The 13,977-nt window shown below is 63.0% G+C and overlaps 1 protein-coding gene across 1 annotated transcript; it reads left to right on the top strand.

The window, feature by feature from the left end:
* Nucleotides 1–3,723: 3,723 nt before the first annotated feature.
* Nucleotides 3,724–5,742, top strand: GPR84 (G protein-coupled receptor 84). The gene is made up of 2 exons (XM_038577850.1): nt 3,724–3,905; nt 4,346–5,742. The coding sequence occupies exon 2, from the start codon at nt 4,354–4,356 to the stop codon at nt 5,533–5,535; it is 1,182 nt and encodes a 393-aa protein (XP_038433778.1). The 5' UTR covers nt 3,724–3,905; nt 4,346–4,353; the 3' UTR covers nt 5,536–5,742.
* Nucleotides 5,743–13,977: the final 8,235 nt, after the last annotated feature.

Below are 13,977 nucleotides of genomic sequence, written 5' to 3'. Positions count from 1 at the left end.
GGGTGCAGAGACTAGGGAGCTGACTCCAGGCTCTGCTGGGCCCCGCCAGGGTCACCTTGAGTTAGTCCTTCCCCTGGCTGGGCCTCAGTTTCCCCATAGGGAAAATGAGATTTGGGTCTCTTCAAAGTGCATGGAGACTTCGTGTCCCAAGACTCAAGGACTGGGGCCGTGCCGCTTACAGATGCGCAGATACACTAGAAGACCTTCTCTTCTGGTCCCATAAACGGCCCCAGAGAAGCAGACTCTGTTCAGCTGCCCCCCCCCCCCCCGGGGCAAGGGGCTCCTCATTATCTCCGGAATTCAGGGTATTCAGGGCAACCACACACACCCCTATGTGACCCCTTCCCTCCAGCCCTGCTGGGTGGCAAGAAAGTCCAACAAAAAAGGCCAAACCAGAACGTGGCATCTCCCCAGGGCCCCCCTGAATTGCATCTTCTTTGCTCACTTCCCCCTCTCCACGCATTTCCCCCTTTTTCAGAGGGAATGGGGAGGGAAGGTGAGATGATGTCTGTTAAAGAGGAAGGAGGGGAAACGGGCCCCCTGGGTTTGTAAGTCATGAAACTGAGGATAGGAGTTCACTGTGGGTTTAGAAATGCAACCCAACAAGGAGTTTGGGGGCGGTCAGATTTTTTTCAGGTCTATCTAGCTAAAAAAGAAAAAAGAAAAAGGCAAAGGCTGGAGATCCGGAACTCTGAGGGGCAAGCGTGGCCCTCTAGGAGAGGGTGGTGCAGAGCAGGGGCTGGGTCACATGTGGAGATAGAGAAAGCGACTACAAGGAACCGGAGTGAGAGGGACTGGGATACATACCTCCAACCTGGGTTTTTTTTTTTTAATTTTATTTTCTTAAGATATTTATTCATTTATGAGAGACACAGAGAGAGAGAGAGAGGCAGAGACACAGGCAGAGGGAGAAGCAGGCCCCATGCAGGGAGCCCAACATGGGACTGGATCCCCAGTCTCCAGGATCAGGCCTTGGGCTCAAGGTGGCGCTAAACCACTGAGCCACCAGGGCTCCCTCCAACCTGGTTTAAAACTGAACTCTGGAGGGACACCTGGGTGGCTCGGTTTGACGCCTGCCTTCAGCCCAGGGACTGATCCTGGGGTCTCGGATCAAGTCCCACATCGGGCTCCCTGCATGGAGCCTGCTTCTCCCTCTGCCTGTGTCTCTGCCTCTCTCTCTCTGCGTCTCTCTCATGAGTAAATAAAATAAAATAATAAATAAATAAATAAATGTGAACTCTTGATTTCCCCGTTCCCTGCCGCGCTGCGCATTCCCTATCTCTGATGCACCACCATCCACGGGGAAGACCAGAAGTCGTCCTAGCCTTTCCTTCTCCTGACCCGTCACCAGTGAATCACCAGACGAATCCTATTCGACCTCTTAATGACCCCATGCATCCTCATCCTTGTTCTCGATGCCCACAGCCGCTGCCCTAACCAAGACGGCTACAGCGTGTGGGCCCAGTGCAAATGAACAAGCAGGGCCACCTGTTGAAACTAGACCTTCAGGGGGGATCCCTGGGTGGCTCAGCGGTTTAGCACCTGCCTTTGGCCCAGGGCGTGATCCTGGAGTCCCAGGATCGAGTCCCTCGTCGGGCTCCCTGCATGGAGCCTGCTTCTCCCTCCTCCTGTGTCTCTGCCCCTCTCTTTCTCTCTCTCTATCACAAATAAATAAATAAATCTTAAAAAAAAAAAAGAAAGAAAGAAAGAAAGAAAGAAAGAAAGAAAGAAAGAAAGAAAGAAAGAAAGAAAGAAAGAAAGAAAGAAAAGAAACTGGATCTTCAGACAGTGCGAGTGACAAACCAAGCCCGGCCCCGTGTAAGTGTGGGGCCCTACGCGATTCCACACGCAGCATGTCCAGGAAGCCAGTCCTGGCTCAAGCCCTGCCTCACTCTTGTCTGAACTGGAGGCACTTTACTGGCCTCTCTCACGTCTGGCCTGCGTGCTTTCACGCCTTACGCACAGCTACTGGAGTGCAAGTCTTCCCTGGCCTTCGGGATAAAACCCCAGCTCCTCAGCACGATGCGCAGGACTTCGGATCCCGGCCCTGCTCACTTCTCCAGGATCTTCTCTGTTGCTCCCCACCCCCCTTTTTTTTTTTTAGGATTTTATTTATTTATTCATGCGAGACACAGAGAGGGACGCCTGGGTGGCTCAGCAGTTGAGTGGCTGCCGGTGGCCCAGAGCATGACCCTAAAGTCCCAGGATCGAGTCCCATATCAGGCTCCCTGCATGGAGCCTGCTTCTCCCTCTGCCTGCGTCTCTGTTTCTCTTTCTGTCTCTCATTCCCTCTTTTTTTAAGATTTTATTTATTTATTCATGAGAGACAGACAGAGGCAGAGACTCTGGGGTCACGCCCGCTAAGCCACCAGGCGTACTCCCACCTCCCATTCCTTGTTAATCTCCACCTAGACCTCTGTGACTCTATGAACCCGGTTCCCTTTGCCTAGGATGTCCTTCTTCTTCCACCCCCCTTCCCCAAAAACCTCCTGTTCATCATTCAAAACCCGGCGCGGATATCTCTCTGTGAACCTTCCCCTGACCTCCTCCTCAGCCATCTCACTCCTTTTCTCTACGCCCCGATACACTTTAGAGTGAGGGTCAACAAACTTTTTCTTAAATAGCCAGATGGTAACTATTTCAGGTCTTGCTCACTGAGAGGCAAAACCGAGGGAGAATACCATAGAGTAGGTACTTCTATAACCATTTTAAGGGGGGGACATTCCTGGCTCATGGCCCATATAAAAACAGATGGATGGGGGTCGGCGTGCCTGGCTGGCTCAGTTGGGAGAGCCTGGAACTCTTGATCTCAGGGGTCATGAGTTCAAACCCCATGTTGGGTGTAGACCTTACTGTAAAAAAACAAAACAAGACTGCTGATGGTCCATAAGCCAGAGTTTGCGGACCCCTCCTTTAGAAAATCAATTAAGGGGGATCCCTGGGTGGCTCAGCGGTCTAGCGCCTGCCTTCAGCCCAGGGCGCGATCCTGGAGTCCCGGGATCGAGTCCCATGTCGGGCTCCCTGCATGGAGCCTGCTTCTCCCTCCGCCTGTGTCTCTGCCTCTCTCTCTCCCTCTCTCTCTCTCTGCCTATCATAAATAAATAAATAAATAAATAAATAAATAAATAAATAAATACTTTTAAAAAAGAAAGAAAATCAATTAAGCATTTAAATATTTACATACGTGTGTCCCCTGCTGGACCCGTGCAAGCCCACGTATCATACCCCCCTGTATCCCCAGGGTCTAGCTCAGAGTCCAGCACGTCACCTCTGTCAGTTGGATGAACAGGTGAATGAATGAACCACTGAACAGTGGCCCACACCCCCGTGTGGAGTGAAGCCAAGATCCTGGATGCTTCTTTTGCTACCTTTCTTCATCCGGCTCCTCTTATCAACTATGCTATCAACTATCAACTATGGGACCCCCTAATCTGAACCACCTTTGAATCCTGGAGAGAAGGCAGGCAGCGCTCCCTCCTAATAAACTCAAGGCTTCCTGGGTGTCCCGAGCTGCTCCTGCAGCTTGGTCTTGTCTTCGGCCCCTAGAGAAGCGGCCCGGACATTCTGACGGTCTGTCTCCACGTCGCGACAATTCTTGGCAATGAACCTATATGTGTCCTGCTGTGCAACGAGAGGAAGGAAACGACTTGGGTCTTTAGGAAGGGGTGAAACAGCTTTGGTGTAAGTAGTAGGGGGATTTTCAACAGAGAGGCCCCAATTGCACTAGCCAAGGGCAAGGGAAGTGAGGGAGGAAGTGGCTGACGTTGGGTAATCGGGGAGTTTCTTATCCATTCAGGCTCGTATGGGATCATGTCTTGAAGCCCGACGGCCCACCAGAAGAGACGGCTCTCCGAGTGAGCTGGGCTCCTTCCACGGGAGTGCGAACTGAAGCCTGGGAGCCTCAGGTGAGTCCTTCTGTCGTGGGTGTACCTTTACCTTGTCTCATCTCCCAGGTGGTAAAAATAGAAAAACAAAGCAAACCTGAGGCCTGTGTGCGTAGCAGACAGGGGCAGCGGGGGCGACAGTAGCATCCGGATAGAGGGAGGGGAAAGGGCAAAGATTAGACAGTAAGAGGCTGCTGGGGCTACGGAGGACATCTGCATGGACACTGGAGGGGCCTGGAGCTTGGACCCGTTGGACGCCGAGACATATTTGGATGAGAATTGGGGGAAATCGTTGAGAATGGGAAAGGACTCCGAGAGCCTCAGGCAAGGGTGAGGATGCAGAGGCCTGGCCGCGGCTGGGCAGACTGGCGAGCTTCCAAACCAGTTCGGTGTCCAGGGGCCAAGAGCTGAGTTCGAGACCAGGTTCTGACTCCTTCTCCCCCCCGTACCCACCTCTTTAGCCTCCGTCATGTGGAACACCTCCGATGCCAACTTCTCCTGCTACCATGAGTCCGTTCTGGGCTACCGTTACGCTGCAGTTGTGTGGGGGGTGGTGGTCGCTGTCACAGGCACCGCGGGCAACGCGCTCACCCTGCTGGCCTTGGCCATCCAGCCCAAGCTCCGCACCCGCTTCAACCTGCTCATCGCCAACCTCACGGTGGCCGACCTGCTCTACTGCACCCTCCTCCAGCCCTTCTCCGTGGACACCTACCTCCACCTGCGCTGGCGCACTGGCGCCACCTTCTGCAGGGTCTTCGGGCTCCTCCTCTTTGCGTCCAACTCTGTGTCCATCCTCACCCTCTGCCTCATCGCCCTGGCCCGCTACCTCCTTATTGCCCACCCTAAGCTCTTTCCCCGGGTCTTCAGTGCCAAGGGCATGCTGCTGGCCCTGGTGAGCACTTGGGTGGTGGCCGTAGGCAGCTTTGCCCCTCTCTGGTCCGTCTATGTCTTGGTGCCCGTGGTCTGCACCTGCAGCTTTGACCACATCCGAGGCCGGCCCTACACCACCATCCTCATGGGCATCTACTTCGTGCTGGGTCTCAGCAGCGTTGGCGTCTTCTATTGCCTCATCCACCGCCAGGTGAAGCGAGCAGCCCAGGCGCTGGATCGGTACAAGCAGGCAAGCGTCCGCTCCAACCATGTGGCTGGGATAGAGGCGACCCCCGGCCGTTTCCAGGAGCTGGACAGCGGGCTGGCGTCAGAGAGGCCCAGCGAGGGCACTTCGTCCGAGCCAGCCAGCTCTGCCACGGCCCAGACCCTGGAATGGGCCCCTTCAGAGCTGGGGGACCAGCACGGCAGGGAGGAAGCTCAGCAGAGGGCAGAGAAGGGCCGGCCAGGAGCACCCGCCAGGACCAGGCCAGCCCAAAGAGCCCCGAGAACTCAGGACTCCCCATCGGAGTTTGGGAAAGTGACTCGGATGTGTTTTGCTGTGTTCCTCTGCTTCTCCCTGAGCTACATCCCCTTCTTGCTGCTCAACATCCTGGATGCCAAGGCCGAGGCTCCTCGGGTTGTCCACATGCTCGCTGCCAACCTCACCTGGCTCAACGGTTGCATCAACCCCCTGCTCTACGCGGCCATGAACCGGCACTTCCGCCAAGCCTACGCCTCCCTCCTGAGACGAGGGCCCCAGAGTTTCCGTAGGTTCCACTAGAACCGTCCCCAGTTGTCACCAGAACCCGAGGCCGACTCCCCCAGAGCCGCGTGGCCGGGTGGCCGGGTGCGGGGGAGGAGGTGCAGGAAGAGGGGGCCTTTTCACAGGCGACTGTCCTCCTAGCCCCAACCGGCCCGTCCCCTGATCAACGCTTGGGCCCTAGGCTGCCCGAGGTGGGTCACCAATAAACGCGTTTGATCCTTTTAAGGCTCAGGTGTGGTTTTGGGGACAGATAGGCCAGGATTGGTTGCAGCTGGCCCTAAGAGTTGAGAGTTTTGGGGGGGGGCTGGGTCACTGCGGGGTCAGGAGGCAGTGGGCCCAGGACGCAGCCTTCAGCTGAGGGGTTTCGGGTATAAAACACGAGTTGGCTTAAGAGGATCCCCCTGTCTTCTTGTGTGACTTCCCAGAAATGGCCCCTGCCCCTAAGTGGCGCCGCCAGGACCCCCCCCCCCCCCCCCCCCCCGCAAACAGGTTCCTCAGCTCCCCAGAGCTCTGGGATCCAGCTCTGACAGCCCTCCGGCGAGCCCCGCGCCCAGTCCTGGCCCCAGGCAGGGAGCCTCCGGGACAGGACCCCGCGTCCCGGGAGCAGTGGCACACGGGGAGGGTCGGGCTGCCCTCGCGTCGCTCAGGTCACAGCTGACCACTGGAGGCCCGGCCCTCGCTCCCCCGACTTGCTCGGCACCCTGCGTGGGGAGAGCGGACAGAGACTGGGTGAGCGCGGGGGGCCAGGGCCCAGCTGGGGGACACCCCAGGGCTCCCCCTCCAGCTCCGTCAGCCGTCGCCGCAGCCGCGCACTCTGCGAACCTAAGGTACCTGTGGCCACCAGGTGACGCTGGTTCTCTGTGTTTGTTCCTCGGTGTCCCTGCTGCGGCCGGGACGGGGGGCGGGGAGGCCACAGGCCGGGCGGGGTGGGGACTCGGCTCCCGCGGCCTCTCCCCCAGAGCTCAGGAGGGGAGGTTTGGCGGAGTGGACGTGACCGTTCCCGGGGTACTTGCCCCCGTCGGGCTGGGGTGAGGGACGCAGGGCGCGAGGGGCACCCACGTGGGGCTGTGCAGGCAGCGAGGCAGCTGGGCCGCCCGCCGCCCCCTCGGCTCCTAGGCCAGGGCCCCACGGAATAGGCGAAGACCAGGGACAGGAGAGGGACAGCCAGGTCGGGGGGACATCGATGTCCCCACACTCGACGCGCCTCGAGGCCCTGGAGTCCCGCGGCCTAATCACGACACGTGTTTCTGGGAGCCCGTGCTCCACAGAAACCACAGCCAGGGAAACTGAGGCAAGCTCAGGCCACTGAGGCAGGGGTGCAGCCAGGTGGGGTGAGCAGTGGGGACGAGGGGTCCAGTCGGGGCGCCCTGGTAGTTAGCTTTGGGGCCTGGGCCCCCCTGGAGCCTCTGGGCCACCGGGGCTTGATTTTTGTTTTTTCTTTCTTTTTTTTTTTTTTTTATTTTTGTTTTCAATTAAAGATTTGTATTTATTTGAGAGAAAGAAAGAGTGGGGGGGGGATGGAGGAGAGGAGGGGAGGGGAAGGGGGGAGAGGCAGCCCCCCCAAGCCGGGCTCATCTCAGGACCTGAGCGGAAGGCAGGCAGGTGCTTGACCCACCGAGCCCCGCAGGTGCGCCTGGGCCACGGGTTCTATCCTGGGCACCGGGTTTGGGGGCGCTGCCCTCTTACCCGTGCCCAGCGCGGCCCAAACCCTCGGAATTCTTACGGAGTTTACCGAGGAGGCTTTATTATGGCCTCGTTCTTAGAAATGAAAAAAATGGGAGCACGAAGAGGTTGCGCGCTTCGTGCAAAGCGCAGGACGTCCCAGGAGGTGGCGGGACTGGAGGGCGGGGTCCCCGTCACCACGTGTCCGGCAGGGAGAGCCGACAATTGTCCCAAGGGCTGTGAGAGGGCTCCCCTTCCACATCCCTTGAAGGCAGTTCAGAAGCTTTGGGGCAGGTAGAAAGCAGCAGCAGCAGAGACTGGAGTTAGACCTAAGGAGGGACTTCCCAGTTCTCGGCCGCCGGAGAAGACGACTCACGGGCCACAAGGAGGAAACGAGTCCGCGCCCCGAGAGGCCGGACCCCGGCAAGGACGCAGCCCCCGCCTCCCTCACCCTCCGCGCCCCCCCACCCCCGCCTCTAATTTCGCTAAAATCCTAGGAAAATGGGGCGGAAGGAAGGAAGGACGGCCAGGCGGCGGCCGCGGGGTCCACGCGCGAGCCCGGGGCGCCCCCGCGGCTTCCCTTTGTCCCGCGTCCGTCCGTCCGCCCCGCGGGCCGCCCCCGCTCCTCCTCCCCTCCCCTCCCCTCCCCTCCCCGCCCCCCCGCTCGCCCCCGCCGTCGCTCCGGGCAGATTTATGGCCCGCCCAGGGCTTCTCATTGGCCGCGCGCTGACAGCGCTTGATTTAACGCCTCCCCCCATTGGCGGAGCCTGACAGCCCGATTTACGAGCCGCCCTGCCATTGGCCGCCCGGCCCGCGCCCTGATTTACGGCTCCGCGGCCGCGGAGGGAGGGAGGGAGGGGAGGGGAGGGGAGGGGGCGGCGGGCCCGAGGAGGCCCCTCCCCTCCGCTCCTTCCCTCCCTCCCTCCCTCCGCGGCCGCCTCCCTCCGCCTCGCGAGCCGCCCTCGGGTGCCTGTTCCTGCGGCGCCTCCGCCCTGTCACCCCGGGGAGGGCAGGGGAGGGGAGTGGAGGGAGCGCGAGGGCGGCCGAGGGGACCACGGGGGTGACGGGCGAGGGGAGGCCGCGGGCGGGGAGCAGGGAGGGGGGCCGCGGGACGGGGCGCTGGCCTAGGGGTGCGGGGGCCTGGGGCAGGGGGGAGGCGGGGGGAGATCCCGCCCCGACGGCGGCCCGAGGACGGAGAGGCCTAGAGCAGCGGGGCGCGGCGGCGAGGGGACAGCGGCAGGGACGGAGCCCGCGGGACGGCGACGGGACGGCGGGGACGGGCCCAGCGGCTGCCCCCGGCCCGCCCCCCCCGCCCCCCCCCCCCCCCCGTCCGCGTCCAGGCCCGGCCTTAGCGGTACTGGCGCTTCCGTGCGCGGCGCCCTCCTCCGCGAGCCCACGCCCGGGGCCGCCCACACCCCGTCGGCCGAGCCGGGAAGGGGCGCCGCGGGGCGGGAGTGGGCGGGCCAGGAAGGGCTCCACCTGCAGGCCCCGCGGGCAGCTGCCCGGCCGCCGGGAGGCCGAGCAGGGCTGGGGGGAGCGTCGCAGGGGCGCCCGGCGGGCGGACGGGTCGGGGAGCCGCCCCCTCCCCGGGCCAGCTGCGCTGCGGAGCGGTAGGCCGGAGGGGCCGGGATTAGACGCGGGTGTCTGTGGCCCGCCCCCCTCGAGGGGCAGGAAGACGTGAGCCAGAGCACAGCCTGGGCCCCGGGAGAGCAGGCCAGGAGTGGGGGGCTCAGGGCGTTTCCCAGAGCTCCCGGCCCCCGCCTGTGCACCCCGGCCTGTGCACCCCCCGGCCTTTGCACCCCGGGCCTGTGCACTCAGACCTGCGCACCCCAGGCCTGTGCACCCCCTGGCCTATGCACCCCCCACCTGTGCACTCTGGCCTGTGCAGCCCCGGCCTGTCCACCCCCAGCCTGTGCACCCCCAGCCTAGGCCCCCCTGCCTGTGCAAAGCTGGCCTGTGCAGCCCCGGCCTGTGCACCCCCAGCCTGTGCACTCTGGCCTGTGCAGCCCTGGCCTGTGCACCCCTGGCCTGTGGAGCCCCAGCCTGTGCAGCCCCGGCCTGTGCACCCCCAGCCTGTGCACCCCCAGCCTGTGCACCCCCAGCCTAGGCCCCCCTGGCCTGTGCAACCCTGGCCTGTGGAGCCCTGGCCTGTGGAGCCCCGGCCTGTGGAGCCCCAGCCTGTGCACTCCAGCCTGTGCAGCCCCAGCCTGTGCACCCCCAGCCTAGGCCCCCCTGGCCTGTGGAGCCCCAGCCTGTGCACCCCCCGCATGGGCACCCCTGGCCTGTGCACTCCAGCCAGTGCACCCCTGGCCTGTGCAGCCCCAGCCTGTGCACTCCAGCCTGTGCACCCCCAGCCTGTGCACCCCGACCTGTGCAGCCGGGAATTAAAAGCAGCCAGTAGTGCTGATGCTCCCTGCCCGGCCTCCAGGACGTTGGAGGGACAGCGTCTGCTGCAGCCCCACCCCCACTAAGAACCGCGTGTCTGTGCCCCCCCCCCTGCTGGGGGGACTCGCTCTGGGCTCAGGGTGGGCAGTGCACACACGCGGGGCACGGGGCGCAGGGCGTGGGGATGGGGGCGTCCAAGGGCACGCCGAGCTGCCGGGAGCCGCCGCCCCACACCCCCCCACACACCGTGCCCTCCACCCACTGGGAAGGCCGCAGCAGCTCGTGCACCAGACCCGCTGCCCGGGGGCCTGGCGGCGGGGGGGCGGGGGGGCTCCTAGGCTGGCCCTTTAAGAGCCACTTAGGGTCAGAAAGCCTGGGCTCCAGACGGGGAAGGAGCTGATGTCAGAAGACGGATGGGCGGCAAGATGGGGATTGATGCTAATGGGGGAGTTAAAGCTAAGTACCCAGACACTCCGAGGGCAGGCCTGCAGATCCGTCTTCCTTACGCTCCCCCCAAACCCGGGCTGTAAATCTGCCTTCTCAACTGGGGGAAGGGGACTGAGGAGAAGCGAGATGCTCTCTTCCCTTTTCCTGTGCTCTCCTTAACCTGCGCCATCCCCCACCCCGTTCCTTTGTCCTCTCCCGATCCACGCTGCTTTCCACTAAGATTTCTGATTTTGGGCTTTCCATCAGGAATTGAGGTGGTGATTTCAGCTTGCGGGAGGAGGCCACCAGGAGGGAGGGCCGGGCGGGGAGGGGGGGTGCTGTGGAGAGAGGCCAGGGCAGGCAGCTCCCGGCTGCCTCAGTTTCTCTTCCTTCCACCGTCTGCTCTCGCGCAGAGGGGGCTCTAGCAGCTTCTCCCGGGACAGTGAAGGCAGCCGGGGACGCTTGGGGCGCCGGGAGCGGGCCGGGAGCTGCAGAGCTGGGCTCGTGGGGCCTGGGACACCAGGGGAGGCTGCGCGAGCTGTCCACGGCAGGATGCTCGGCCTGGCTTCCCGGAAAGCCCTGGCCCACGCTGTCCCTCCCCGGCCACGTCCCCTGCCTGCGAGCAGGCAAGGTCGGGCCCACAGTCTATGGGAAAGGCAGGGGCAGCTGGGGTCTGAGCGAGGAAGGCCTCGGATGGCGGGAGCCAGTGGCCCCGGGGGACTCCGCGCCTGCGTCACCTTCAGCGGAGTCCTGGGCTCTCTGGCCCGGCAGGCCCGGCCTGTCCCCTGTCCTAGGAAGGACACCTCCCTGCGTCTCCGGCTGCAGCAGCTGCAGCGCTGGACCTGGTGGCCTTCCAGTCCTGAGCCCCGCTGCCTGCGGGCTCCCCACTCCCCAGATCCTCCTCAGGGTCCATACAGACAGACCTGAAGACACCTCCCTTCCCCAGGCTCCCTTCAGGACCCTGAAGTCACCTCGAGGCCGCCCTCCATCTCCTAAGTGTCTCCTAAGTGTCGGGGCCGGGGCCGGGTCCGGAGCGAGCGAGGTCGAGGTCACGGTGAGAAAAGTTGGGGACCCAGGCTTCCAGCTGCCCGGTGTCCGGCCCAGCGCCCCCCCCCCCCCCCGCCACCCCAGGGAGGTCAGCCAGGGCCCTCAGCCCCACTCCGACCATAAATCCTGTCTTTGTCTCCCCCTCGGAGCCGGCCCCAGGCGGCTGGGGGTCAGCGGCGGGGAGGGGTCAGGCCGCAGCGGGGAGGGGAGCCCGAGGGAGGGGAGCCCGAGGAGACGGGGGAGAGGACGGACAGGGGCAGCTGGTGGGCAGGGGGTGGGCAGGGGTGGGCAGGGGGTGGGCGGGCTCCGCATCCTTCAGATCCCCACTGCACATTCCTGCAGGGCGGCACTGCGGGGCGGGACTCCTAAGACCAGGACACCTTGGGAAGGACCTCTGGGAGTCAGGAATCCTGGGGGGTGGGTAGGGGTGGGGGTGCCGGAGGAAGGGAGCGCAGAAAGACATGGGGGAATGGGCCTATTCCGAGAATCAAACTCCTGCCCACCAGACCCCCTGTGCGTGTGCACGGGGACACACTCGGGCACGGGACACACTCGGGCCACATCCCAGGTTCGGGGAGGGCAGGAGGGAGCCCCGCAGAGCCCCTCCCCAGCGGCCTTCCTGCTGGGACGTCCCTTCTCCATCTCTCCGTCCTTTGCTGTCCCCAGGCTTGCGGCTCCCTCCTCCGAGTTTCTCTCCCTCTCCAGCCGCTTCTGGCGGCCTCTGCTAACCCTCGGCCTCGGTCTCTCGTCTCTTCTTCTCCCTCGGTTCCTCCATCTACGCCCCCCCCTTCCTTGAACTCTCCATCTCTCCTGCTCCTCAGCCCAACCACGTCCTGCTCCCTCGGCGGCCACCGGAGCCTCAGGGTGACACCCGGAGCCTCAGGGTGACAGGAAGGAGAAAGAGGCTCTGAATGGGCCCCTGCTTTGCTGGGCGGCCTGGGGCCATGCTGTGTTCCAGTATGGGCTGTAGGGGGGCAGGGGAGCCAGGCAACCAGGACAAAAGCTCAACCAAGGGAGGAGAGCTGAAGGGATGGAAGAGAAAAGACAGAAGAGCAAACAGTAGGGACGCCTGCGTGGCTCAGTGGTTGAGCCTTGGCCTTCGCCCTGGGCTGGTCCTGGGGTCCTGGGATCGAGTCCTGCGTCGGGCTCCCTGCATGGGGCCCGCTGCTCCCTCTTCTCCCTCTGCCTGTGTCTCTGCCTGTCTCTCTCTCTCTGTGTGTCTCTCATGAATAAATAACATCTTAAAAAAAAAAAGAAAAAGAAAAGAACAAGCAGTAAAGAGGGGAGGGTAAGGACTAAAGGTTCCCTTTAAGCATATTTTGGGTCGGCCTGAATGGGAGGAGCTGAGGGGCATCTCCTGAGTCAGAGAGAGAACCCTCCGGCAACAGGGCCCGGAGACTCAGCCAGAGAAACAGAGATGTGGTGCCCGCCAGGCAGCCGGTTCTGGGCTCTCTGGCTTACCGAGGGCTCACGGGCTCACGGACCTCTCTCCTGCCTGCAGGCCCGCAGGCCGTCGTCGTGGAGTGCCGGGTCCCTCCCCACTCTCCTCCTCCTCCCCCAACACCCGCCCTGCCACCAGTGCGAATGACATCAGCTCTGGCTGCCACTGTCCTCAGCCCTGCTGATGTACTCTTCCATGGGTGAAAGCGAGGCCCACCGGCCCTGCTCCACCCATTCATTCTCTCGTCCAGGAGCTGGGGCTTAGACATCCCAGCACCCCGGGGTGGAGTAGGACGGGCTGTACCAGGAAGCCATCTGCAGGACTTGGTGGGGAAAAAGGGGAGGGCCTGGGCACCAGGGGGAGGGATTGGGGCTGGAAGGGGGCACTTGGGGAAGAGGGGCTGCGGCACTAAATCACACTGTGGGGGGGCTCTCTCTGGCTGAGCTCAGTGGGGTGGGTAAAGGATAGACATTTGAGGAGGGGGAAAGAAGAATGGGGGATCGCCACATCTGGCAGGCAGGTGTCTGGCACCGTTCAGGCTGCAGTCACTTTCCCAGCCAAAGGGGAGGACGTGGAGACGGGAGGAGGGGCTTCCCAGGGCCCCCTGGGGAAGAGGGAAAAGCTTGCAAACACACACCCAGAGGCCCAGAGTCAGATGGAGACCGATGGAGGGAGATCATCAGACCCTGCTCCCCAGTCTGTGCTTCAGTCGGTCCCGGAGAAGGGAGAAGGGATTAGGGTTTGTCCCTAGTCCTGAAAGAAACCCGCTGGCCAGAGAGCTGGACAGGCCAGGGCACCCGAGTTCCCCTCCTCACGGGAAACAGAGGCAGGAAGGGCCAAAGCAGGCGAGGCCGAGGCCGGGGAAACCAGCTCAGAGGATTTCAAGTTTGAGAGCTGCTGAGAACTGGGCTCTCCACGCCGACCCCAGCCGCTCTCACGCGGACGTGCCCTCCCGCAACCGGGGTCGGGGCTGGGTGATGCAGGAAGACTAGGGTGGTGGGGCCGGACGCCGCTTCCCGTGGCCGGCAGGCTAAAACCGGGGTGCCTGGCCCTCCTCCAAACCCCTGCACCCCAACTTTCAGAGCAGACGACGGGGTGATAACCCAAGCGTCTTTTTTTTTCTACCTGCTAAGGGGGATTCCGGGCACAGGTTCCCCACAGGTGCTGAGCTCTACTGCCGGGTTCTCCTACAGCGGGGAGGGCTGGACAACCCGGGTTCGGTCTTGATGCTGGAGAGGCTCTTCCCAACCCCAGTACCTTCCTTCCCTCATCCTCTCCGGAGGCCCTAACATGGTGTCTCCTGCCTTCTCCCGGGACTGCGGCCCCATGCGGGGCCGGAGGGGGGCCGGGGAGGAGACCCTTGGCGACTGCAGCGCAGAGGAGGGCTCCCCGCACCGCCCCTCCTCCCCTCCTCCCCTCCTCCCTGCCGGGCCGGGCCGGGGCCGGGCCGGGCCGGGGAGAACGCCAAGGCCCTCCGGTCGCCGCGGCAACCACAAGCC

Source organism: Canis lupus, chromosome 27 (genome assembly GCF_011100685.1).
Source record: "Canis lupus familiaris isolate Mischka breed German Shepherd chromosome 27, alternate assembly UU_Cfam_GSD_1.0, whole genome shotgun sequence".
Classification (NCBI taxonomy): Eukaryota; Metazoa; Chordata; class Mammalia; order Carnivora; family Canidae; genus Canis; species Canis lupus.
This window is presented reverse-complemented; position numbering and strand designations above follow the sequence as displayed.

What these genes read in the sequence shown, in the direction of transcription:
- GPR84 (XM_038577850.1), top strand. Translation starts at nt 4,354, where the DNA reads ATGTGGAACACCTCCGATGCCAACTTCTCCTGCTACCATGAGTCCGTT.